At 39.0% G+C, this 26,550-nt stretch overlaps 9 protein-coding genes across 9 annotated transcripts; 5 read left to right on the forward strand and 4 right to left on the reverse strand.

The window, feature by feature from the left end:
* Positions 1–651: 651 nt before the first annotated feature.
* PKNH_1304000 (eukaryotic translation initiation factor 5A, putative) lies at positions 652–1,137 on the reverse strand (the record flags this gene model as incomplete). Its single annotated transcript, XM_002260511.1, has 1 exon — positions 652–1,137. One exon carries the CDS (start codon positions 1,135–1,137, stop codon positions 652–654), a length of 486 nt encoding a protein of 161 aa, XP_002260547.1.
* A 2,957-nt stretch (positions 1,138–4,094) lies between these two features.
* PKNH_1304100 (sexual stage-specific protein G37, putative) lies at positions 4,095–6,955 on the reverse strand (the record flags this gene model as incomplete). The annotated part of the gene is made up of 13 exons (XM_002260512.1): positions 4,095–4,147; positions 4,288–4,341; positions 4,462–4,533; positions 4,700–4,800; positions 4,970–5,099; positions 5,296–5,392; positions 5,527–5,603; positions 5,731–5,817; positions 5,971–6,015; positions 6,121–6,202; positions 6,454–6,497; positions 6,591–6,671; positions 6,826–6,955. 13 exons carry the CDS (start codon positions 6,953–6,955, stop codon positions 4,095–4,097), a joined length of 1,053 nt encoding a protein of 350 aa, XP_002260548.1.
* A 448-nt stretch (positions 6,956–7,403) lies between these two features.
* PKNH_1304200 (uncharacterized protein) lies at positions 7,404–8,258 on the reverse strand (the record flags this gene model as incomplete). The annotated part of the gene is made up of 1 exon (XM_002260513.1): positions 7,404–8,258. One exon carries the CDS (start codon positions 8,256–8,258, stop codon positions 7,404–7,406), a length of 855 nt encoding a protein of 284 aa, XP_002260549.1.
* A 1,069-nt stretch (positions 8,259–9,327) lies between these two features.
* On the forward strand, positions 9,328–10,425 carry PKNH_1304300 (cytidine deaminase, putative; the record flags this gene model as incomplete). Its single annotated transcript, XM_002260514.1, has 1 exon — positions 9,328–10,425. The coding sequence occupies one exon, from the start codon at positions 9,328–9,330 to the stop codon at positions 10,423–10,425; it is 1,098 nt and encodes a 365-aa protein (XP_002260550.1).
* Positions 10,426–11,323: 898 nt separating this feature from the next.
* On the forward strand, positions 11,324–12,307 carry PKNH_1304400 (conserved protein, unknown function; the record flags this gene model as incomplete). The annotated part of the gene is made up of 5 exons (XM_002260515.1): positions 11,324–11,424; positions 11,674–11,751; positions 11,895–11,948; positions 12,069–12,133; positions 12,243–12,307. The coding sequence occupies 5 exons, from the start codon at positions 11,324–11,326 to the stop codon at positions 12,305–12,307; spliced, it is 363 nt and encodes a 120-aa protein (XP_002260551.1).
* Positions 12,308–13,815: 1,508 nt separating this feature from the next.
* PKNH_1304500 (conserved Plasmodium protein, unknown function) lies at positions 13,816–14,974 on the forward strand (the record flags this gene model as incomplete). Its single annotated transcript, XM_039114225.1, has 6 exons — positions 13,816–13,852; positions 13,950–14,015; positions 14,178–14,212; positions 14,401–14,454; positions 14,634–14,752; positions 14,905–14,974. 6 exons carry the CDS (start codon positions 13,816–13,818, stop codon positions 14,972–14,974), a joined length of 381 nt encoding a protein of 126 aa, XP_038969870.1.
* A 2,724-nt stretch (positions 14,975–17,698) lies between these two features.
* PKNH_1304600 (uncharacterized protein) lies at positions 17,699–18,795 on the forward strand (the record flags this gene model as incomplete). Its single annotated transcript, XM_039114226.1, has 2 exons — positions 17,699–17,986; positions 18,157–18,795. The coding sequence occupies 2 exons, from the start codon at positions 17,699–17,701 to the stop codon at positions 18,793–18,795; spliced, it is 927 nt and encodes a 308-aa protein (XP_038969871.1).
* A 1,077-nt stretch (positions 18,796–19,872) lies between these two features.
* PKNH_1304700 (conserved protein, unknown function) lies at positions 19,873–22,625 on the forward strand (the record flags this gene model as incomplete). The annotated part of the gene is made up of 3 exons (XM_039113491.1): positions 19,873–21,797; positions 21,959–22,126; positions 22,307–22,625. 3 exons carry the CDS (start codon positions 19,873–19,875, stop codon positions 22,623–22,625), a joined length of 2,412 nt encoding a protein of 803 aa, XP_038969872.1.
* Positions 22,626–23,100: 475 nt separating this feature from the next.
* Positions 23,101–25,316, reverse strand: PKNH_1304800 (O-phosphoseryl-tRNA(Sec) selenium transferase, putative; the record flags this gene model as incomplete). Its single annotated transcript, XM_002260518.1, has 5 exons — positions 23,101–24,520; positions 24,629–24,730; positions 24,852–24,938; positions 25,063–25,094; positions 25,230–25,316. The coding sequence occupies 5 exons, from the start codon at positions 25,314–25,316 to the stop codon at positions 23,101–23,103; spliced, it is 1,728 nt and encodes a 575-aa protein (XP_002260554.1).
* Positions 25,317–26,550: the final 1,234 nt, after the last annotated feature.

Here is a 26,550-nt window from a genome sequence, read left to right on the forward strand (position 1 = left end):
TGCGGAGGGAAGGCACCAGGAGTTGATAGGTTAATTGGCAGGGCTATGGACATGGTCATTTCATCCAGATTTGTCACATGTCCCTACAAATTCACTGATTGCGCTAGGGAGTTGCGCATTCGCATAAGCGTGTTGTTAGTTTAGCTTATACATAAATGAGAGGAAATATTTTCTGTGCCACAAAAAAGCACCAATGAATGTGCGGTTAGAAAAATTGTTCGCTCGTTCGCAAAACCCCATACTGCTTGACTCTGTTCCGTTTCACCCGTCCAACTCATAAATCGGGATGACTTTACCAAAAAATAAATTTCCGTATTGCCCTTTTTTAAATATTCGTACAGTTTAATATATGTGCGCGTGCTTGCGGGCGAAGGCGTGTAGAATTAAAGTGAGTGCAGCATTAAAGTGAGTGTAGCGCTAAAGTGGGCGCAGCGCACAAGTACAAAAGTTTCAGTGTAAAAAAGCAGGGCACATAATGCAGAAGGGTGTACAAGGGGTACACGGGACAGATGAGTGTACATGGAGTACACGGTGCAGAAGGAATGTACAGGCGCATGTCGAGGAACGCCCAAGGTAGGTCAACACAAAGGCGCACTCGCGCAAGAAGCAAAAAGAAGGAAAGAAAAAAAAAAAAAAAAAAGGTCCTAAAGTTTAAGATGATAATTCCTTAACGGCGATGATCTTCTCCTGACCACATGCGGACAAGACACTCACTAACACAGACTTGCCGCTATCGAAAAGAGTACGAATTTGCTTGGCTACATCATCTGGGTTTCCATCGGAATCCTTTGGTAAGCTTAAGTCATCCTTAGTCTCTCCGTTGTCGTTTAGTAAAGAAACAAAACCATCTTCCGTAATGTCAATTAACTGCAATTCAGTTCTCTTTACAACAGGTACATCCATATTGTGAGATGTTGGGCATATATCTTCGTACTTTTTTCCAGTGAAAATATCAATACCTACAATGTGTGCCTTCGCATGACCATGCTTTCCTGTTTTGGATGTTGAATAATCTACAACTTTGCAAGGATGCTCCTTTAACATCACGTGTCCATTCTTCTTTATCGCACCTGCCTGTACAGGGTATGTCTGGGATGCTCCTGCATCGATGTTATCATATGTTTCGTGGTCTGACATTGTCTGAAGAGTGGGGTGCCAAAAAAAAAAAACAGTTTTTTTTTTTTTTTTTTTTTTATTTCAAGAAATAAAGATTCCTCTTTAAAAATGAGGGGGGGGTATCCACAGCCTAGTATATATACACGTATGCAAATGCATATATACTTCTATCCGTGTTATTAGGAAGATTTAAAAAAGTGCCTCGGCAAAACGGGAGAGAGAGTCTGACAAATGGAGTAACAAATTGGGGAAACAGATTACCGCAAATTAGAAAACGCTTTAATGTTCAAAAGATGAATATAATATAATGTATGCCAAAAAGGAAAGGAAAAAAAAAAAAAAAAAAAAAGTATCTCCAAAGAGAACTCAGCACGTACATATAAAAATATATGTCCCTTTCGTAAAAATGCTTTTCAAAAACGTAATACTTTGGAAAACTTTTTAATTTTTTTTCTTACTTGTGTTTTGTTTGGAAATCGCTTAAAATTCAATTCTTGATTTACGCAGAAATCAGTAAAAATATGTAACGTATATAATTATTATAATATAATAAATACGTTTATTTAGCTTTAAATGATTTAAAATAAATGGGGAATCCTTTTTACAAAAGAAATTTTTATGTTTTTAGCGAGTGCGCACTGCTCCTTTTCCGCTTCCTTCTTTTTACTTTAACGCTTTGGGGATTGCGTTTTTATAACTTCTTGTAAAAATGCCTTAAAACACGGTATGGTAAATGCTCATTTTTGGGTTGCTAAAGTCGGGTAAAGAGTTAGCTTAAGTTTTTTAGGTAAAGTTCAATTTGTTTTTTGCTTTGATTCTTACTACTGTGCTTTGGTAACTAATTTTGGTAATCTACTTTGGTAACTGCTTTTGCGTCGTTTTATGTTTTTTTTTTTTTTTTTTTTTTTTTTTTTTTTCTCGTTTTTACTCCATTTCGATCGCCATGAAAAGCTAACTGCCAACTCTCTGCGCCCCCTTAATGCCGACAGGCCAAAAGAATAATTTCGCGGTTCTTAGGAAGGCACAGAAGGGTTGCCTTGCTTCTGTTTTTTATAAGCAAAACCGTTATGGCATATATGTTTAACCGTTAAAAAAAAATGCGTGCTTTTATTTTTGAATAAACTGAGAAAAACAGCCCAGGGGGGTGCGTGAGGCATACCACCAAGGCAATATTATGCACCATGGCATATAATACGCGTATCACGCGTATATATAAGGTATACTGATGCGGCGATGGGTAAGGGAAAAGGAATGCACTACCCACTTGTGCGTTCGGGCATACACGCGTGCAGCAGTCGGCCCAAGCGAACCCAAGGAAAGAAAAATCCAGTTCAGTTCTCAAGGATCGAACAAAAATAATTTTTTTTTTTTTTTTTTTTTGGAAACACTCTTTACTGCAGTACAACTGGGAACATACGTGAGCGAGCACAACACCGTGCATTCCTGCATACGCGGCCTTATACAGAAGGAGGCAAATTTCTGTTCACTGCCGAGGAGGTATTTCGCCTTTTTCTACGGGGAGAGCACTCCAAATGTGAATGTTCCTTTCGTACGGAACTAGTGAGCATACTCTATACCCGTACAATATGCCTTAACAATGTTCCTTTCCTTTGGGATTCTTGCAAATGTCACTATCCTGACAGCCGCTTCTCCTGAGCTCTTTCGGGGGAAATACCGCCATTTGTGAAGGGCATAAGCCAGGATTGGTACAAACACTAGTTGCAAGGGGGAATGTACACATGCAGGTGGTGATTCTGATGAAGGGGAATGTTCTTACCGTTTTCCCCCAAAAGGAAGTTACAAAATAGTGAACATATTTAAAAATTATTACCCATATTTTGTTTCCTCCATGGGGAAACTATATATATATATATATATATATATATATTTTTTGAACCCCCCATCGTCATTCCTATGATTATCTCACAGTAGCGATACGTACGTTACGGACGCATGTGTAACTACGCAACCCAGGGGAAAATGAAATGGCACCTTTTCATCCAACTGCCAGTTCCTTACCCTTTTCTTTACACAATCTGGCTCCTCCGTTGGTCTTTTTTTTTTTTTTTTCGCCCTGGTAAATAAACACCTCGTGTGCCTGAACAGTTAACCTGTCAATTCTCTCCCCATTATATTGACGGAACACAAATGGTAGGCTAATTAATTTGAAGCGCTTCACAGAGTGGTTGTCCTTGAAGGATAAACTTGTGCAAGCTGAGATGCATCAAAAGATTGGGAAAAAAAAAAAAAGAAAAAAAAACACTGCTCAGTTAAGAATACATTAATCCTTTAGCAGTATGTGAAATCATCGCCGCGTTTATTGAGGTCGTCGTTACGTTCCTTTTTTTTTTTTTTTTACGCTTCATCAATCGCCACTTCATCTCCCATGGTGCCCCTCATTTTGACGTTGTCATAACACGGAAGCTAACAAATGGGAAAAACTTTTTTACCTTTGAAAGTATTTTTCTAAAAAGGGCGCACATTTTAACCGTAAGAAAAAGGGCCCTTTATTTGGTGGTTTGACCAATAAACGGGCAGACACTCCGCATCCCCCGTGGCAAACATATTTACACAATATCGCGAGAGCACCTCAATGTGGAGTTCCCGTTCGCGTATGTTGTGGTAAAGCCATTCAAGTTAGTCACGTTTAATTATGCCATCTTAAAAGAAAGGCCAACAGGATTTTACACTCTACGTAAATCCAACGGCAAGGTTATAGGGAACACACATTCTTGCGTTCCGCACAAAGTTGCTCGAGGGAGATTGTCTTTTACTCCTCAGTTCACTTAACCACCATGAAGTGAAAAAAAAAAAGTAAAAAGGTCATTAACAATTGTAAAATAATTAATCCTCACAAAAATGAGCTAAAAAAAAAAAAAAAAAAAAAAAGACAACATTTTCATGCAAATGTACAGTTTGCTTATTATCCCATGTAACGCATAACTTTTTTTTTTTTTTTTTTTTTCAAAAATGGCTAGCTATAAAAATTCGCTAAGGTTTCTCGGAATTTTGTTTAAGGCGTGGTTGTAATCTGAAGGGGCGCATATTGAAGGAAAAAAAAAAAGATCACAACAAATAAATCAAAAAGTGAAGTCAATACGGAACCGCTGGGTACCTCTCACTTTGTACAACACCCAACTAATGAACGCCTTCTTCTCTCTCAATACGTACCTGTTTCGGCGAGGTTTCTGAGCATAGTTAGCACGTACGTCGTGATGACCAACACTGGCGCGGTAAAAATAGGGGGAAAACAAAAGTGAATTATACATGTGTCTATATCCCCTTCACATATTTACGTACATGTGTATGCCATCTCCCAGAGCACTTTAAACCCAGCTACCTTACCCGAAAGTGAAAAAATTGTGCTCAGTGAGGAAAAATTTACTGAGCTAGGGATCATAAAAAATATGCTAGGGTCTGCAGAGGGGATAAGAGGAACAGCATCAGCTACTTTAGTGTTACGAAAAAAAAAAAAAAAAAATGCATCCCTCGTTAAGCCTGGCCACTTTAGGAAGGAGAATTCCACTTCAGGATGAATCACCAGTGTGTCGGCACCCCCGACCACTACCCCCTCATCACTGACCTATGGGATTCATCGCTTCGTTGGCTAAGCCATAAATCTGCGTGATAGACGCCGCGATGGGTAGCGCACACAGGAAGGACACGATGTATTTATCCAATTGACTGCGAAAAAGTGGAGGATAATATAGGACAAAAGGTATAATGCACCTTCAGCAGCGTTTATCGCGATGTTCACATCAAGATGCGGTAGAATTGGAAAAGTAATCATGTTTCCACATTTGTACACATAAAACAAAACATACACATTTCTCTCCGACCCTCTCCTCCTTACACGCTCCTTGGACTCTTCAACTCGCTCTCGTCAAAAATCCATGGCAACAATTTTCTAATCATCAACGCATACACGCTAAGCACAAGAAGGTGCACTCCCTTTAGGACCATATAATAGTTTCCCTTCAGAACTGTGCAGGGGAAATTCAAAAAAAAAAAAAAAAAAAAAAAAAAAAGGAAGAAGATATATGAGGGGTGGAACACATAGATTAGGGGAAGGTATATTATTGGGATGTCATGTGGACAATAGAATTTGCATCGAAGTAGGAATTTTATGTCAACCCACAATGGAAACTATTCTCTCACGACCCCTTCTGAATTACTAACGTGACATGTACAGATATCCACTGAATCCGTAATCGAAAGCGTTTGCCTTGTCACTCCCCAAATGGGTTATAATGTCATATAAGAACTTGGACAGAATCTGCAGATGGATAGAGAAGGGGGATAGGTGTGTCTCTACAACATGGACACACATATCAGGGATACAGGGATATTGCGACCACCATCCGACGAATCGTATTTAGATGCCCAATTTTATGAGACTCAAAAATATACAAAAGAAAATCCACAGCGGGTAAAATTTGACAGAGATTTTATTGTATAATCTGAGTAGGCTAAATTGAAGGCGAAAACTGCAGAGGTGGGAAGGGGGAAGAAAAATAATTCTCACATGTGGATCCACTTTTCCACGTTAGCCTTTCCACTTGGCTCAGCTGCTTAGCATTTCCCTTCAGCTATGCCCCATTCCTGTACGCGTACCTGCCAACACCAGCGGTAGCGAGCAGACAAGCCCCACACTCAAAATCCCGTTGGTTAAGAAAAACACCATCATAAGTGTTAAGTAAGCTGTAAGGGGAAAAATACACACACAATCCCCAATGGGGGCGCAAAAGTAAATAGCCAAATGTTAATGTACACATATGTATATTATGTGGCTTGATTATCTCCACTGTAGAAGTAATTCCCACAACAAAATAACTACTTATTAGTAGTACTTACCACATATTGATGACAAGGTGAAGGTAGTCTGATTTCTTGTGTGACCTAACAGAAGTCGCAAAGTGAAAAATGTTATCAACCCTCTGTTGCTTTAACCTCCCTTTTGACACTGCGCACAAGTATCTTTGTGGGTGGGGGGGGATAACTTACCGAATACACCGATGTAAGCAAAGAAGGGCAACAGAAAGAGAAACAACAGAGACATGTACACCTTCATAATTCCGCTGGAAAACTTGATAGAAGATGTGGCAGAAGTTGCATATGTGTATGTGTTCATGTTTAGGTATACTCTCGATGATCATAGGTAGAATAAGAATCTGGAAATCTTTCCTTTCTGCCACCTAACGAATTCTCTAAGTTGCTTCTTTTAATTTCAGACAGCACATGAGAAATTTGAGAATTCTTTGTATTACATATTTTTTACTTTTTCTTTTCATTTTTTTTTTTTTTTTTTTTTTTTTTTACTTATATAAAAACGTTTACTTGATTAATCGAGTACGCCTTGTCAACTGTTTTGCTCCATATGTCTGCGACGGTGTAGAGAAAAATATAACCCGGTTATATGACCCCCCTTTTTTGCTTCCCCTGAGCAAACACGCAAACTAATCTCAATGTCGAACCTGTTCTGTTTTTTGTTTGGGTAAATCTGGACTCATCACTGTGGACTATCCGGGACAAAAAGCTCGCCGATGGGGACGAGGCTGCTCGAAGGGGGGAAAGGCATTTTAGCGTTTTAGCGGTTTAGCAATTTCTCGGTTGGGCAACTACGTATCCGAACCGTAAAACGGTCCCGTACAATAAGTACAGGAAGGAGCGCGTCCTGAAAACCCTCCTCGAATACCCCCCTCGTGTAACCGAAAAAATAGGTAAAGCTCCTAAAGTCGTCATCCAAGTACGCATCCTGCTTCTGAATTATACCATCAACAACAGCTCTTTTTTTACAGAGGACAAAGAACAAAAATATCACAGTGCCTAGCACCTTCATCGTTGATGCTACGCTTTTTCGACTTTACAAGAGGGGAGGTACGTCACATGCACATATATAAGTATACTTATTCTCGTAGTTGTAAAAAGGCGGGGGGTGGTGGTGGTGGTATGGACAAAGATGATGCGGCTTCTTAGTGGTGAAACCGATATGAAGAACAAACACATTGGGGAAAGGACCCTCAGCTGGTAAACATAAAAACTGGTGAACAAGCATTTATTCATTTCTTGCAAGTGGCACCACACGGTAGACATCAACCTACGACAATTTTTTCGCAAATGCATGCTCGCGCCACGCAGCGCTACAATGTACGTACATTACACAGGCGGTGTAGAGAAAAAAAAAATATTATTAAAAAAAAAAAAAAAAAAAAAAATTAAATAAATCATCTCAACAAACGATGTTTAACTGCACAAGGGGTAAGTAAAATTCACCGGGCGAGCAACCCCTACTCGAAGTCGTCTTCCGTGAGCGCTCGCCTTACGAGCTCAAACTTTGCACGTAGGCTGTGCGCAGAGGTGTTGCTCAGGGTGCTTTTCCTCCTCTGCTTGTCACACAACTCACACAAATCTTTCATCTCCTCCTTGAAATGTGCAAAGTAGGATGACAAGTCTACGTCATTAATTTCTGCGCAATTTTCCACCCCCAATTTGCCTTTGTCAATGTACAGAGGGGCGCCATACCGGTCCTGGAACTCCCCATCAAAGCTGTCATTACAACTTAGGATGATCGAATTGGAGTCCATCATAAAGTTTAAAATATTTCTCAAGTCTTTGTATATACACATCCTTTCGCACTCTTCTGTAACGTCCAAACAGAGATTCATTATGCACGGCGACATGTACAAGGGGTAAGGGAAATTATTTTCTTCAATGTGTTGACTAAAGTATAGAAAAAAAAGGAGATAAATACAACCAACTTGAAACTGAATAATGTCTCCTTCGTACTTATGTACATATTTATTGTTATTTTTTTCAAATGTTTGCTTAAATATGTACTTCCATGCACACCATAATATTTTCCACACACACATGTTCTGTTCATATCTTGATTTGGACAGAATTAAAGAAAAATTGGTTTCTCTAAATATGGATCCGAATAGCAGAAGTCCGTTCACATCACCCTTTCCTTCCTTATCTTTTATTTTGCCACTTTTGCTCATCCACATGTGCAGCACATTCTCCAGGTCTTCCACATTGCACTTGTACCTTCCTGGTAGCGCGAACGGTACATAGAACTCCCCGCACAAATCTCCCACCCTCCGGACGTACTTCTCCTCGTTTACAAAGTCGATTGTGTACATGGTCTAGTGGGATGCACTTATATAGGTTTGCACTTACGTCATCTTAAAAAAAAAAGGAAGCACAATATTCATGTACAGTATTTTCGTGGCCCATCAAGAGAATCCTTTCTTCCTCTCACTTTTTCCCCATAAAAATTGAGTGAACATTCCATTTCGTTCTTATCCTCACGTGTGCAACCACTGCTCTTCCATAATGGAGTACTCAACTGGTCTCCCACAAAAGGCATTTGTCAAATTGTCTCAAAGGGGAAAGGAGTCGTCCAATTATGTATTCCCCAACTGTATGATATATATTTTTTTTTTTTATTATTTACTTTCTCATTACGAAAAAAAAAAAAAAAAAAAAAAAAAAAAATCATTTGGCTAGTTCTCTCGGAACAGCCAAAATGCTCCACATTTTAGCACTGTTCACCTGAACAGTTCATATATTTTTTTCTTTTTTTTTTTTCCAATGCGTAGAGGTGAACAGTTACATGTGTACAAGAGCCATTTGGATGCCCCCAAATTTGTAAAGATAGAAGCTGACTTAGGGGGCGGGGGGTTCACTCATTTTTATGCGAAACTAGAGCGGAACTCCTCACAAAAAAGTTATTATGAGAGAGATAGAGTGTATGTAACAGAAAAAAAGTGAGAAATGGGGAAGCATACAATTACCTCCTCACGCATAGCCAACCTACGTTACAATGACAAGGACATCTTCTTGGTACAAAGCGAACCAAAGCGCATAATTAAACAAAAGTCCAAGATGAGGCCTACCCAATTGGGGCGAAAAAGAAAATAACCCCCTGCTCAGCTGTTCACATATGCCTTTCTTCTCAAAATGGAAGTTTTTACTGTTAGTTCCTTTTTATTTTATTTTTTTTTTCTTTTGTACCTTTTCAATTTGTTCATTTGCTAGAGGTACTTGCACACCAGTTGACCCCTCCATTTTGATAAAATTTTTAAAGGGGTCCCCTTGCACATATCAAATAGAGGATACCTGTAAGGGCAACATTGCATGAACACCTTATAGGGACCTATTCACACCCTTGCGGGGAGGTATGGTCAATTGTTTTCTTCCCCACCCATGATGAACTCCCAAATCGTAGACATAGTACAAGTGTACCCCGACGCGTACACTCAAGCGATTGAATTAATCCCTATGTATTGTCTTGAAACAACGAAAGACACCACAAAGGAATGCTTAAATGTGATGCGAGATTTTGTCAATAGCCAACTTCGTAACAGTTATAATCATTTAAAAAGGTGTCGAAAATTGAACCAGGAAAATGTTCAAATACTTGTGGGTTTCTGTGACGAACTGCCAGACGAATTACTTAGTAAAGTTGTGCAAATAAATGGAGGCAAATCAATTACCATAAAAATGGTACATGTGTCCAAGCACCCCCCTATGACGAGAAAGCAGTACGCAGAGTGGTCCGTGCATTGGCCACTCTATTATAGGAAACCAGCAAATGAGTTAACAACGTTAGCGAAAGAAGAAATAAAAGAATTCATACACTTTGTAAAGATTGCAATTCGAGTTGGGAAAAATTTTGGTACATGCCAAGGTGGGTGCGTTTTAACACACAATCATAAAATTATTGCCTGTTCAGGTGATAATATAAAAAATCACCCCCTGCAACATGCGGTGATGTTAGCCATTGAGCAGGTTTCATTCAAATTACGCTACCTTTGGAAAATCAGGAAGGAATTGCAGATAGGGACAAGCGATTACAAGAGTAAAAATGCGGATTGCATGACTAATCACGTGCAGGATATTCACACCTCGGAATGCCTACAAGACCCAAGTAACAAAAGATGCAAAATTGCAAGTAGTGAAGGGGGTAGCATATCAGGTGGAAGGGCGCCGAACGTGAAATTCGAAGCGATGGATGAGAATGAAGTAGTCCATGGTGGAGCCGCTGACGGGGAAGATCTCACGCGGTTATCCATGCTCAACTCTGTTGAGGACGACCAGTACCTATGCACGAATTATTACGCCTACCTAAGCCACGAACCCTGCTTTATGTGTGCAATGGCGATGGTGCACTCGCGCATTAAATGTGTCATCTTTGATGAATTGAACAGAGACAATGGAGCCTTGTTCAGTCGAGCAAAGCTTCACTCTGTAAAGAACCTCAATCACCATTTTAAGGTTTACAAAACAGTTCGCTCTAATTCATGATTTTCTTCAGCCATTTTGGGACACACGCGCACACATATCAGGTTAAGTTAACACGTCGTTGTTTATGTATCCCCCCCTCCACATTTTAAATTCTCATTCGAGGGGACCCCTCTTCCGTGTGTAGTTATTTGTTCCTTTGTGCACAATTCAAAAGAAAATTTTAACAGTGGAACTATTTTTTCAAGTCCTGCTTGTAAATCACATTTTTTGCTTGCTTCACGGGCATAATAATATGTGCCATTTTTTTTTTTTTTTTTTTTTTTTTAAAAAACCCAATCCGTATGATGAAGGGCACTTTGTATGATCCTTCTTCAAGATCGACGTAAACTCCATGTGTATGTTCCGTTATTCCTCATTTGCAAACAAGTTGCTCCACTTGCCGCGGTCGCATGAACATGCGTGTGTAGATATATTATGGCATGCTTGCATTGGCACAGCTATCCTTCTCGATTCTCCGCCCTGCTAATTAAGAAGGAAGGAAAAAGCGAAAAAAGCAAAAAAAACGAAAGAGAGAAAAAAAGAAAAAAAAAAGATCAACTTTCTTGCCAGCCATTTCTGTGTACTTCATCTTTGAGGTTTTCTTTTTTTTTTTTGTGGGGAAAATGGGCAAAGGGTGAGCTGATGAACAGAATTATAAAGTTAAAATGAAAAAACTTTTTGATAGCGTATGCCTGTTAAAAATACACCCATAGTGCGTGTCGCATGGACGGATTGTTCCAAACTCATGTGTCAGCATTAATAGGTAGTTCCTTAACTGGGGCATCACTCCATTAGTCGCGCGTAGGGCTCAGCTGCGTCCAACAGGTTCTAGCCAAATCCTGTGCACTGCTTTCCCCCCTTTGTAAAAGACGAAGAGGAACCCGCCCCCTGATGAGCACACCATCGTACTGTTAACAAAATGAGATACAGGCTATTCCCGCCCCTGACTTTTTTGATGTACCTCAGAAAATTGCATGTATATTATTCCCCCGTCAGAAGCGAGAAGGCGGACGTTGCGAGGTAGGTGGAGTTTAGGAAATTCGAAAAGGAGAAAATATAACAAGAACTCAAATTTGCAAAGTTTTCAAATCTGGGAAGGAATAACTACACGCACCTATATGTATATATGTTCCCGTCCCCTCTAATATGGACCATACGAATAGATGGCAAAGATGGTCTCGTACCAATACCTACCTAACCAGATTGACTACCGGTACACCCTTCGTGCAAATATTCTCCTCCCCCCCCCCCCCCCCCAAAAACACACAGACGACTGATTATTTATGCGTCTTCCCAAAGAATAAAACAAAAGTACCCCTTATTGACCGTAACATGGGAACTCCTAGCGTAAGAATTTTATGAGTACTTCCATGTGGATGTGTGCTTACGAAGTCTGTCACTTCCTCATCCCCCCCTCCCTCAGTGCGTTCCACAGGTTGCACTGTTCCATTGCTTGCACATGTGAATCCTGCCCTCTTTCCACCCTGAAGGTATGAGAACCCACCCATGATAGAAGTAGAGTACTTAACTGGGGAAAAAGAAAAGTAAGTCGCACGGGAAGAAGGGCACAGGCACACCAAATCGATAGACTAATCCAAATGCACAGACTGAGTTGGATACACATATTATCTGCGCTCCCCCCCTCCCCTTTTCTTTTCTCTAAGAATTAATATAGAATACTTTAGCGATAGGCAGAAGAAGGAGATTGTAGACAAGTGGAAATACACGGGTAATGGAGTGAACAGAAAAAGTGCCTTTAGGCAATAGTTGTTGCTAACCAAAGGGTAGCTCATTCAATACACAATCGCATTGATCTACATTCTGTTCTACCATCGCAGCAGCACTAGATCCTTTTCCCGAGGTGCTTGCCCCCACAGTGGAGAAGCCGAAGGAAGACCCTTGAAGCTTCGGAATGGTAAAAGTCAGCTTGCTCGCGTTTCACACCCTAACTGGACTATCGTGTGAGCATTTTTCCGGATGACATAATTACCCCTCTTAACCCTGTCATTATTTACGCCTACTGGAATGAACCCATCTACGTTTGGGAATATGAGATGAGCGCAGAATGGAGAGTTCACGCAAAGATCGAGTGAACGGGAATAAGGAAAGGAAAAAAAATTAACGATTTGTGTTACACTTGAACTTGTACAGACGAGTGCGTAGGGCGAATTGCCTCGTCTGCGCAACTAGAGTACATTACCAGGAAAAGGATGAGAGAGCAAAACAGAATGAAGTAGGCAGAAGGGAAATTGCGCCAGCGTACATGTGTAAATATTTTTACGCGCGTGTTCTGAGGTCCTTCGGGGCGGGAATGGATGCACACAATAAGCAGTGGGCACAGATATAACGACTGACATAACTGCGCAACGGAGGAATTTTTTTTTTTTTGTCATTTTTTTCCATTTTGTGAAGGTTGTAACCCCTCGACTATATAACCGAACGACTCAACAAACAATTTTCCCCTTTTAGAATTAGAAGAGAAAAAAAAAAAAAAAAAAAAAAAAAAAAAAAAAAAAAATTAGGGACGCTGTTTACCCATTTTTATTAAACTTTTTTTCATAAAGTAACGCGCAAAGCGTGTTACACATTTTATAATTCATATTTTGTCGGAAAAGTGGGAAAAAGGTTGATTAAAGTTTAAAGTGAAAAGATCCCACATGACTGATCAATCCCCAATGTGCTGCTCATTTTTTTTTTTTTGCAACTCTGTTTCTTAGCTTTTTTCTTAAAGTTCCTCCCATTTTGGATAAAGGAAAAAAATGAAGGGAGAAAAAATAACAGCCGCCCACGTGCAAGGTGCCTTTCTAGTGTTACCTGAAAAAAAAAAAAAGGCCACGTTGTAAATAAACTCCGAGAAAAAAAAAAAAAGAAAAAAAAAAAAAAGACCTCTCTATGTGGTGCTGTACCTTTTCACCCCATTTTACGGAACCTATAATGAGAAAAAAGAAGTTGTTTTACATCCCAATCGGTTCTCCATTTTGCCCGTTAATTTCCACAGAACCCCTTTCTTTTTTTTCTCTCAATCCAAAATGGAAGCAGGTTGATGAGGAATAAAAAAATGACCTGTGCTTCTAACTGGCAGAGGCGCAACATTTGTTCTTCCTAGAAGAAGGAAAAAAGAAAAAAAACAAAAAAACAAAAAAAAAAAACACTAAGAGCATTAAGAGCGCTACACAGATCAAGAAGAGATAAAAAGGAAAAACATGCCCCATCGCAAATCCTATTTTTGCAGAGTGTAAAAATTTGGAAACCTTGAAATTTGGTTGTACTGTTAGGAATTGTGTTCTGGATAAATTGTTTGTAGAAAAGAAAAAACCAAGTGACGCCTTTGACTCTTATAACAACTCATGGGAAGAAGTAGAATTCCTGTCCAACCACAGTTATAAAAATAAAAGAAAAAATTATAGCAGAATGAACTTCACGAAACACTATTTCCACCTCCTCGTCGGTAAATTAAGAAGGATAGAATTACCGGAGCTAATAAGATGAGCCATCGTCTAAATTCCTCATCCGCACACATTTGATTTTTCTTTCCCCTTGCGCAGTTTACCTTTTCTCCTTTTTCGATGTGTACGACGGGGTTAACGTAAACCGGAAGAAGGCCATCCACAGTAACAAACAAAAAAAAAAAAAAAAAAAAAAAAACAACGCGCAAAGTGGACATCACTGCTCTTCATCTTCGCGTAAAGCTCGAAATAATAACTACACACTTTGATTCAAGACTCATTTTCTTTTTTTCTCTTCACTTCTTTTCATATACACATGTATGAGAGGATTAAATGGGGAACGAAGCAACAGCATTTCGATGGTAAGTTTTATCACAAATTAAGTGATAAACAGTTCAGTTTACAGTACGCCCCCTCTGAATCTAAGCGATGTGTCATGCATCACGAGAGGGGTATAAGCACGGGCATTTTACCATTTAACCCCGTTATATAAGAACCCCTTAATATTGGTACTTCTTTTTTTTTTTTTTTTTTTTTATCGCATTTGCAGGCCACAATTTTCAGCCAACAGGGGGACGGATACCTTTGCCACTGCTCTGTTTTGGTAAGTCAAGAAAAGAAAAAGAACAAAACAGAGGGAAGAAAAAATTCAGAAAAAAATATCCCAATGGATCCCCTGCTACAGACACACAAGTACATTTTAGCAAAAGGGATGAAAGAAAAGAAAGAAAAATTTTAAATTAAAAACGTACAAATTAAATCCCAAAACATTCCTTTCTATAGGGACGGTGCTTTAGTCGAAACCGATGCAACGCGCTGCTATTTCTGATGACCGCTGCCGCAGTCTTATCCGTAATATTAATTGCCATTTTGATTCAGCGTGCGACTCACTTACCCCTTAAGTAAGTTAAGAGGAAAAGGAAATCAAATGTCTGGTTCAGTCTGCTTGTACCATTTCTCCATTTATCCATACCGTCTAGCGTGATGGAAAATGGAAACTTCTTCCCTCGGAGGAAATGCCACCTCAATAATGCATATCCCTTCACGTACACAGGGCCAAAGCGAAAGAAAAAAGGGGAACCACGGAGAAGGCGCGTACAGGAAGGATAAATGGGAAGAAGTAGCGCATATTACAATGGAGCCTTGTAAACGGAGGGAAGGTGGATTGGGTGAAGGGCATTCTTTTCTTCGATAAATAGTGAAGACCATAGTGAGGCACCTGCGTAAACTGCTCCCTTCCAGTGGAGACAGAAATTAGTCGTCCACTCGTTTGTCGCACTCCGGAAGAACATGATGAATAACTCTTGACGATATATTTCATTTATATATGTGTGTGAAATCGTTTGCACTACGTGAATAGTGTTTCCTTCACCGGAAATAGAGTTATCATCATTTTATTATTTTATTATTTTTTTTTTTTTTTTCCTTGTTTTAGTAGCCCATTAATTTTACTTTTCTTTAATTACACCTTCCGCCTTTCTACGTTCGTCCTTCCATTTCCCTTTCTTTGTCATTTCACTATGAATCATTCGAAAAAAGGAAAAACTGACGCACGGGGGTGTATTACGGAGGGGGACCAAAAAATTGCATAAGTGAAATTATAAGGGACACCGCGGAAGGGGCTCCACGGGTAGGTGCCTCCTGGGCAACGCACCCCTAAACCCCTACCTCCTCAAATGAGAGGAGCAGTCATGACTTCATAACTCCTTTTCAAATTTGTACATTCAGATAACATCAACCAATAGGGAGCTATCCCCCAATCGTGCAGAAAATTATTTAAGGAACTGGAAAAGGGGAGGGGAGTTACACATGAGGATGCCTTTTCCGTCGAACGTAAAAAGCGAGGAGGCTTAAAAATAAAATGCTTACGGAAGAGAAAAAGAAAATGGGGAAGAAAGAAAAGGAAGGGATCTATGGGGTGAAGGGGAAAAGGTCTAAGGAGGAGGGTGAAGGGTCTAAGGAAGGAAGGGGAATGGGTCTAAGGAAGGAAGGGGAATGGGTCTAAGGAAGGAAGGGGAATGGGTCTAAGGAAGGAAGGGGAATGGGTCTAAGGAAGGAAGGGGAATGGGTCTAAGGAAGGAAGGGGAATGGGTCTAGGGAGGAAAGGAAAGGATCTATGGAATGGGAAGGGAAAGGTGGTTTATGGAGTGAAGGGAAAGGTGGTTTATGGAGTGAAGGGAAAGGTGGTTTATGGAGTGAAGGGAAAGGATCTAAGGAATTAAGGAGATGATGTGTAAGGAGTAAGGGGTATAAAGAAAAGGAGGGGAAAGGATCTAAGGAAGGAAATGAAAAAGGAAAGAAAAAGAAAAGGAATAAGGGGAAAAGGGAAAGGAGTAAGGAAAAGGTGGTCTAAGGAAAAAAAAAAGGTAGAATGAGAATAGGGGTAAACCGCAATCGTTTTGGGTTAAAAGACCTTCCAAGAAATCTTTTTTTTTTTGTGTTAAAAAAATATGTATTCCTCCGAAAAAATGAAATTCTTTCAAAAAAAAAAAAAAAATATTCATTAAAATATAGCTTTTCATAGATGTTTTTTTTGTCAAAAAAAAAGATTTTCCAGGAAATTGTTCTTTTTTCTAATAAAGGTATTCCTCCCAAAAAAAAAGAATGTCTTCCAAAAAAAAGGGGTCACTAAAAATATAATTCTACACAAAAAGATAGATTAGAAAAAAAAAAAAAAGTTCCTCGTAAGAAAGAAATTTTCCCCCAAAAAAATTAAAATTTCCAAGTGGTTCGAAAAATTCTTCCAAAAGAAATTGCTTAAATGAAAATTTCTTAAAAGAAAATTTCCTAGTGCTCCCTTAAAATATAGGAAAATTAGGGGGAAAAAAGTTTCTCCTATAGAATTCCCCCAAAAAAATTTATAGAAAGAGTTTCCAGGAAAAATTCCCCTAAAAGTAAGTTTAATTGGGAAAATGTTTCTCCCCCAAAAGTACTTCAAGGGACAATCCTGCAAGAAATTCCTTAAAGGAGTTCTCCTCCGAAGGAAGAATCCTCTCCAGAAAGATCTTCTAAAGAGTTCTTCCTAAAAAAGTTCCTCCAAAAATAATTCTACAGAGCAAAATTCCTCAGAGGGAATTGGTTAGAATAGTTCAACGGGGAATACTTCAGTAAAATTCATTTCAAGAAATTATTCCTAAAAATTATTCGTAAAAATTATTAAGAAATAATACTGAAGAATTCTTTAAGGAATATAATAAGAATTTAAAGAACTATTTTTAAAGGTTCCTTGAAAAAATGCATTTAAAAAAAAAATCCAGAAGGACAATATAAAGTGTTCTCCAGAAAATTTGTTCAAAGTGCACTTTCGAAGAATTAAAAAAGTATTTTCCTCAGGGTGGACAACATAGATGTTAAATTCTATGTTGGCACTAACATATAGTCACCCTATGTTCTAATCCCAATTTATCATATATAACATAGGGGAGTAATTTTCAAAGAATTAGGAATGTCGATTATTGTTATACGATAAATTCATATCAGAAGCATTTAATATAAGAACACAGCGCATACTATATATATGTAGATTCATATATTCCGGGAAAGAAGCATGTTCAGGAGTAATCAAGGAGAAGGGGAAATTATCAAGTCATTCGTACTACTCAAGGATGGGGTCCACCGTAGCATAGAACATTAATCTCACTTTCCATGCATCTTCAGAATAATATAAACCTGTGGAGCATCATCTGTGCCATCCTGCATATTATAGAAACAATGGAATATATATAACATTAGTAACAGAGGGGACGAGGATGAATTGGGATGGGGGATACAATTCTAAAATATTGTTAGAGAAATGAACACATAACTCCCTTACATTTATATGAAATTTCTCGTCCAAGACGGTCACAATGATTTCTACTAAGTTCATAGGAATAGGAACATTTCTCCTATTACAATGCACTACCATAAGGGCAGATGATGAGAATGAATCTAAGGACTCTGAATTAACAACAGGGGAGAGATATTTGAAAATTATTTGGGAAGGATATAAGAGCGCATGGTCAGTAGTATGCACATTCATTAAAGAGAAACTTAAGAGAGGGGGTGATGAATGCACTCAGGAGGCACCACCCCTTATAATTGCCTCTATTCTGATTATCCTACTGTGGAGCTTGTTTTTGTACACATGGTATCAGGTATATATATACATACTTCTAATTCATACACCGAAAAAAAATAAAAAAAAATAAAATTAATAAAAAAAATTGCAGAACATTCTATTTATATTGTACTTTTGAATAATATAGCATTAAACATATTATATATATTCATGTGCTCATACCTCTCCTCCTTTTCGTTCTATTAGTGTCGACGTAGGAGGATCTTGCGAAAAATGAGGAGACGAGCAAATGAATACCGCATAGAATATGAACAATTTATGATGGGACCAGATGGACAGACGGTGTACCAACAGGAGTGGGACGAGGGAGTAAGACAACAACAGCCACCATCAGAAGGAACGAAAAAAAAAACACCACCAAAAGGAACGAAAAAAAAAACACCAACAGAAGAAACGGAACAACAGGCACCACCAAAAGGAACGAAAAAAAAAACACCAACAGAAGGAACGGAACAACAGGCATCACAAGAAGAAACGGAACAAAAGGCACCACCAGAAGGAACGAAAAAAAAAACACCAACAGAAGGAACAGAACAACAGGCATCACAAGAAGAAACGGAACAAAAGGCACCACCAGAAGAAACGGAACAAAAGGCACCACCAGAAGAAACGGAACAACAGGCACCACCAGAAGAAACGAAAAAAAAAACACCAGCAAAAGGAACGAAACAGCAGACTCCTGAACTTTCGGAATCAGGCAAAAAAGAGCATACAAAAGAGGGAAAAAGCAAAAAGGAAAAGAAGACAAAAAATTCATCAGAGAAAACAAATTCTAAGAAGGGCAATGGAGATGCCCTTCATGTGGGGTACAGCAATGTGGCCTGAAGGTAATGAACAGAAGGGAGGTTATAGAACACAAATATGACTTCTATAAGAGCTCATAACATTTAATAATTATATATATATTTTTTTTTTTTTTTGAACTCCTCAGTGTGTTCATTTTCCCTTTTTTTACAAAAACACTTCCTTCTTCTCTTCTTTTTTTTGTGTCAAATATTTCAAACGTTTGTTGTGTTTGTTATATTTGTTATGTTTGTTATGTTTGTTATGTTTGTTTTGTTTGTTTTGTTTTGTTTTTTGCAAAAAAAGAAAAAAGGAATAAAAAAAAAAAGAAGGAAAAAAAAAATATATATAAAAGAATTCCACCATACGTGTTATAACACACATTCTCATAAAATTTGTTTCCTTATACCCCATCCTTCCCTTGTGGGGTCCTATTGTTCGCGCAGTTTCCCCTTCCCCCCTTTTTAAGGGAATTGAGGATACGCGAAGAAAAATTTCCAACAGGAGGTGAAAAAGAAAAAAAAAAGAAGGAATTAAGAAAAAAAAGAAAAAGAGAAAAAAGAAGTAAAAAGAAAAAAATGGGACAGAATGGCACAATATAACGCAGAGCGACACAAAGCACAAGAGCACATGGTGCAGTTAATGCAATCGTTAGGGTAAAAAAAAAAAAAAAAAAAAAAAAAAAAAAAAAGGGAAATATGTAAGCGCGCTATTTTTACATTAATATACACGTACGTACATATGAGCAGAATAATAACCCTTCTGTCGCGACATAGTTTGTTACACAGTGAGATGCTAAAGTATTGTCCTTGTAGGAGGAGCCAATGGGGAAAGATGAACGAGAGGGAAGGGGAAGTTAAGTCATTCCCGCAATTTTCTTTCTCCAACGATTGCCACTCATGTTACTATTCTGAGTACTGTCCGGCTTAGTCTATTTTGTGAAGGCCAAGGTGATCGCTCTTCGGCTGCGATTCCTTTGACCAGTCAATAGATGGACCTCACCAACAAGTGACACTGTGTCCTAACCTTGACGAGTGACATCGATTCAGGAGGAACCCTTCCTCCAACCACCATCGTTACTCTTTTTTCACTTACAACTTCAAACTCGAAAGTGCCAGCATGGACGACCGCTCACAGAGAGAAGGCAAAGAGGGTCTCTTCGAAAATGAAAAAAAAAAAAAAAAAAAAAAAAAAAAACACACATATACAGTAATAAAGGAAGTGAACTACTCGCAGAATGAGGACGACACATCGATAGAAAAACCCAGTAAAAAAAAAAAAGGAACTAACAAAAAAAAAATATACATAGAGGATGTCCAAAGGGTAAAGGAGTTTAAAGGAGGTATTTCAAGTGACGATGGGGGTAGGAGCAATAGGGAGCAAGGTCATGAGAACCCTGAACTGAAGGGATGCATAAACTCCCAGAAATGTCACGTCGATCATTTCCTAAAGATAAGGAGAGAGCAAAGGGGAAAACGGGAAAAGTATAGTAACTGCAGTAGTAACGGTGGTAGCCATGACGGCGATAATGAAAGCAGTGATAGTGAGCACGAAATAGTGTCACTCCAAGGAATGGGAAGAAGCAGGGAGCAGGACGCCACGACAGCTTCATCCCTGCACATTCATGCGAAGGAAACGCCCCGTAGGAGCAGAAGATATGATCTACCATTTAACATGGCCTACACCCCCCAAATGTCAAACTCACCACGGAATGGAAATTATGAGGAGTGGCCTCAGGAACATTGTCCCAGTAGTCGAGACTTTGATGAGAGAAAGGGGAATGTCAAAACTGTACACCCCTCAGTGGACCATATTTATAACGTAAGGAGTGCAGATATGCACGACATTAGTAGTGACGATCCCCCCGATATAAGTAGCGCAGATTCTCACGAAGTAATGAGCGCCGATGCATCAAGCGTCAGCATAGGTGAAGCGAACATTTTCTCCAAGCTAATCTACCGAATAAAGAAAGCTTTTGTCGACAAGAGAGGGGAACCCATAACGAATGAAAATGTGGTGGACACTGATATTTGCGAATTGACCATTGTGGGTAGCAATGGAATTAACTCGACTAACCCTAACAACATAGTGCACCTCGTGGAGGACGAAGATACGTTTATAATGCAGGGGCATAGCACTAGTCACACAGGAGGGGGAGAAGACCGAGCAGATTCTTACCCACATGGAAGCACCCAGGACAATGAGATGATTTGTCTAAACGAACTAAACCCGAATGATCTGCTAAACAGTTCGACTCTCATCAACTCCAACCGTTCAGAAATAAATGAAATTTTCAGTAACGTCGAAAATGGGATCATTAGAGTGGAAGGACTAGATTCAGGGACAAATGCCACTACATCTAATCAAGACGCTGCGCACCATAGTAATACAGGTAGTGACCATGGTGGTACAATACACCGCTTCCGATATAGCAATGCCTTCCAAAAAATAGCTACCTACGTCAAGGAAAATATATCGTACGTAAAGGAAAAAATAAAAATCTACTGGCTAGAACGAGTACGTGAAGCGAACACCCAATTGACAACACCTCATCAAACTACGAACGAACGTGAGGAAACAAACGAACCGACACTTCGCACCGAAGACGAAAATGATGACCCCAGCTGTCTTCAAGTACTTTTCTTCCTAGGGTTGGTTTGTAAATTCCCTATCCTCTGGATTATTGGCTCCATAATATTCTGTATCACCCCAAGCGAACATAAAAGAACCAAAATGTGGAGTCTAGTTAACACCATGTTTGCTCTCATTAGTGTACTATACTTTATAAGCACATCCAAATTTAAAATGCCAAAGCCAGTTTTTTCTGTCCTTATGGAATCGAATACTGAAGAAAAGAATAATATGTTTCCAAGAGGGGTTCTAAAAAATCGCAACAATGTTGTTCTCAGTTCGGTAGTGCTCGATGGATCATCTACGACCCATTGGATTGGGCAAAACTCCCCTGCAGTTTACTCCGCACAAGGAAAGTTTTTTTTAAATTGGAACTTCCTTTCAACGCAGAAGCCTGACACACACGTTCTGTTGTAAGGAAACCAACTTTGCATTTGAGTTTGCTTCACCATGCAATTGGAGTAATGATAGTGCCTTTTTGAAAATCCTGCATGGTGACCCTCTACCCATGGATTTACTCTACACAAATCAACACTTTTTTTTTTTTTTTTTTTTTTTCCTACCTCCCCTATAGAAGCAGTGATGTGTACAAGCTCTTAAACCGTGTGCAAGTGACGTTCCTTTTTGGACAGGGCAGCGGCTACCCTCGTGAGCAGATTGAAAAGATGAAGCCTTTTTTTCATGAACTAAAAGAGGGCCTCAAGCCAGTTCCGGTGGAAAGACTCACTATGACGGACCAGGAGTAATTATGCACTCACCTTACACACAATGCCTTCCTTGTCTGCCTTTATTAGCATGGATGGAGGCACTTACGCGTGAATGTATCCTTCCCAATACTTGGAAAATAATATTAATGCATAAATTTTTATATCCTACCCATGCAATACGATTAACCATTTTCACGCACACCTCCCTTTTGCAGCGTCCCTGAGGATTTCTTCGGAGGAGGACTCAGATGCGAACGGACAAAAAAAAACGTGCAGAATCAGGCCAATGAAGCTGAAACGGAAAAGGAAAAAGCGAAGTGGTATTTATTTTGGAAGGAAGAAGAAAACACAAAGAATAATAACTCAACGGGATCAGAAGCACACATCTCTCTTCCCGTTGGAGAAATCTTCTTCTTCAAAAGCGAATACACGTGCAGAGTGGCTTTTCTCTATCCAAAAAAAACGAACCATGATGAGAAGGAGATGCCAGCAAATTTCATCCAAATAAAGAAAATTATAATAAAGCCTTTTTGAGGGAGAAACTTCCAGGGTACAAGGTCTGCTTGCCTGATGTGCGTACAAGTGGGAAGCGTATTTTCATCCCACCATTGTGGCAGTAAAGATGTACACCGTTGGAGTTTCTATTTTACCTTTATCTTTTTTTTCATCCTTTTCTTTTTCATTTTTCATTTTTCATTTTTCATTTTTTTTTTTTTTTTTTTTTTTTTGTTCATTGCCCGAAGTTGATCTCGACTTGGATCCACTCCTAACTCTACCAACGTGTTTGTTATTTAACTGTATTCGTCGCGCAGTTGTGAAACACATACAGCGCTACATGTGCAATGAGTGCATCTACGTATGCGCATGTACATGGACTGTTTTTTATCCGTCTCCTTTGTTCAGCTCTTTAGGACCCATGAAGGCGTGGTCTTCCGAAAAGCAGAGGCTCCCTTGTATCCCCCTGTGTCGGAATCCTACTCACAATAACGCAAAATAGCGTCTAACCGGGCTATGCCCCCCGGCCGAACCTGCGAATGAAGCAGCCAATGGCGTCGTCCAACTTCGCCACAAAACTTTGCAACTCCTCCCGTTCAATTCCAATGACACAGGAGAAGGCAATGTAAGAAAAGGGATACGAATCGTAGCTGCACCCAAAGTGCTCAAATGTGTGGTTCCCAATGGTTAACCCTTTTCCATGAATTCTTGCATCATTCATATTTTCGTTCTTCACCAGATTTATTTGGGACCCTTCTTTTCCTACGCATTCCTCATTGCAATTGTCTGAGGAACGGATTTGATGTGCATCTTCGCTCTTCTTTCCACGATTTGGGAAAAATTCTCCATCGGTGTGTGCACCCTGCTCAATTGTGGGAACCTCATTGGGATCTACTGCCCCGTGATGAATGGGAAATGCAGGTTCTACATTAGTCTGAATTTGCTGGTCTCTTCTCTGTGCCACTCCCCCATTGCGTATCAACAACGGGGAGCATATAACCCTATGCCCGGTAACATTTCTATAAAAAAGTAGAGAACCGAGTAGGGTAATACTCTTCGGGTTTAGAATATGGCAAATATTGTAAAGTTCATTTAAATTAATGGCCATGGATATTTTATTTTTGCTAGCTTTGATCAAAGTTAAATTGTACTTTGAGCAGAGAGTAGAAACTTTTTCCTGCAACCAGGAAAAATTTTCCTCCCTCTCTTTTCTTAGGTTTAGAATTTTTTTTTTCCCTAATTCTAGTAATGTAATGAAAAGATCTAAATATGCATGCACGGGGGTTCTACCAGGGTAGTGCTTTTTTAATTCTTTCATCTTTTTCTTATCGGAACTGAATACGATCCCGCCGTTCACTGGGACAAGGAAATTCTTATCACAACTCTGAACCACAAAATCCACTCGACCTTTCGATTCAAAACATTTCTGTATTTCTTTACACAAATAATTGCACTGTAATCCAAAGGCATTATTAATTATGTGTGGTACATTATACCTCTTACAAATATGAGCTATTTTTACAATGTCATCTGAATTCCTTGGTGCATAACTAGATGTCACTGACATGACACAACATATTTTCTCACCATATGTTTGTATCAGTCTCTCTATTTCGTTCAGGTTTGTAAATAATTCTTCATCCTTGTAAACCATATCCACTACTAAATACTTCAAGGCACAAAAATCGATACACTTGTAGCAGGTCTTATGATCTATTCTAGACACTATTACATATTCACTTTTTTCTCTTTCCTTTTTTGTGTACAACAGGCAAGTACTTAAACACATCCCTGTAGCGTATGGTAGTATGTACACATCCTCGCAGCCTTTTATTCCAAAGCTTCTGATTAAATCCTTTACGAAGCTTGTGGTGGCCTTTGCCAGGATACTGTTTCCAGCGCTCTTAGGCTGCACGTCGTCTAAGTTCCCTGACCTGCGTAAGGGGCATAATTGCGTGAGGAATCCTCTGATCAATGTTCAGATACTCGTATAGATGCGTACACAGCCATTCATATGTGTGTGTGCGGAGCGAGCTGCTTACCTGCCAATGCCGTGCCCAAATCCTATGTACTTGTTACGCACGAGCGCGCTATATATTCGATTCTCCCGTTCCCCTATTTTAACGTTCTTCTCGCTGTTGCATCTGAGGAAGGAAATAGGGAGAAAATGAATTCTACATCACCTCGTTCCTATAACATCGTATCACAAAGGAAATGATTTTTTTTTTTTTTTTTTTTTTTTTTCTTTTTTTCTTTTTTACGTACAAATTTTGAGAAGATATCTGATGCAAAATGCTCATGATGGTTATTTCGTTTAATCCCTCATTTGGGACACGGCCGTAATTTAGGATGCTGTAAGGGGGAAGGTTGATTGTTGTTTGACACAAAAGTGTGAGATCATTATTTTTTTGTATTCCGCGCACGTGCATGTATTTATGAGAATACTCATTGTAAGTTGCTTCTTTTTTTTCATTACTTCCATAGCGTATTTTCCTTCTGGTTAAGGGTCTATTATTGGGGAGGTAGACAAAAAGAAAAAAAAAAAAAAAAAGGACAAATGGTAGAGGCGTAAAACGCGCGGTGAGAGACACGCACCAATGTTACGCATGTTACACACTCGACATTTATGATACGAACAAATACCTGTTTAGATATTAGAGAATATCTATTGCTGCATATGTCACCTTGGGCGGCTTTCCTATTGCGCACTTCCAAACCTGGTGTGCTCATCTCGCTCTTTTATTGGAAATACTCAAAAGAGGATAATTCAATATGGAACAGAAAAAGGAGAGGCACGAAATTCCAACTATTTGCCACTACACATGTGTATTCATTTGAACATTCCGCTACGATGTTCCCAAATGGGTAAAATAAAAAAAAAGAAGAAGGGAATGCTCCTTGAAGAGGCTATATATATACTCTTATCCCTTTCTTTTTTTTTTATTATATCATGTTATTTACGTCTTTCCACTTTCTCCTTTGGAGATGCGCGAAACAACTGTTGTTATGTCAAAGCAGGACTGCCATAACTGCAATGTTATATTACTTGCGCTGTTTCTAAACTTCGATCTACGAACGCGCGCATACAACACACAACATGCACCATACAACGTTGTTCCTTCTTCACCATGTGAAAAGGAAGAAGCGAACAAAATCGTTCTAATTGCTCTCAGCAGGTTGTTTAGTCAACTACATTTATGAAGGAAACCTAACCCATGACTCCATCTTGTTACCCTGTTGGTGTGCAAAAATTCATGTAAAAGTGCTCCCCCCCTTTTTTAAACAACTTTTTTACATGAACGTTCAGGCAAATATTTCCAAATTTGCGAAAAAAAAAAAATAATAAAAAAAAAATAGCTAGCCAATACGTGCATATTATACAGTCTGAGGAATCCCTTAAAACTTGGAACAAAAACAACAGCAAAAAAAAGAAAAATATATTTCTATTTTCTATACAGCAACAATACTGTAATTAAAGAATAAAAATGGGAAGGAAAGAGGAAAGGAAATTTTTTAATATGTTACATAAAAAGTATGGAGATCACATGTATGCACTTATGGTATGATTTAAAAAATAATAAAATAAGGAGTAAAAAAATTACTAAAAAAATTAAAACAAAACCATAACTGCGGTAGGAAAACCATAGGATAAACTTCGGTCAAAAAAAAAAAAAAAAAAAAAAAAAGGAGCAAGAGGGACACTACGGTGTGTTCGCCTGATGTACACGCGCTGTACAACTATGCCTTCCGCGCCATGCCTTTTCGTTACACATTCATGCGAGAACGTGTTCTGTGGATATGGAGCGGGCTTTGGTGCGGACGATTCTCTCTTCAAAATTCTCATTAAAAGGTAAAAAAAAAAAAAAAATTGACAAAGAGTTAAAAAATAAAGGTGACAACAGTAGAGATAGCATCCATAGCAGTAATGGAAGCGATGGTAATAGTGCACAGGAGATGAGTCATA

The sequence above is a fragment of the Plasmodium knowlesi genome (genome assembly GCF_000006355.2).
Source record: "Plasmodium knowlesi strain H genome assembly, chromosome: 13".
NCBI lineage: Eukaryota > Apicomplexa > Aconoidasida > Haemosporida > Plasmodiidae > Plasmodium > Plasmodium knowlesi.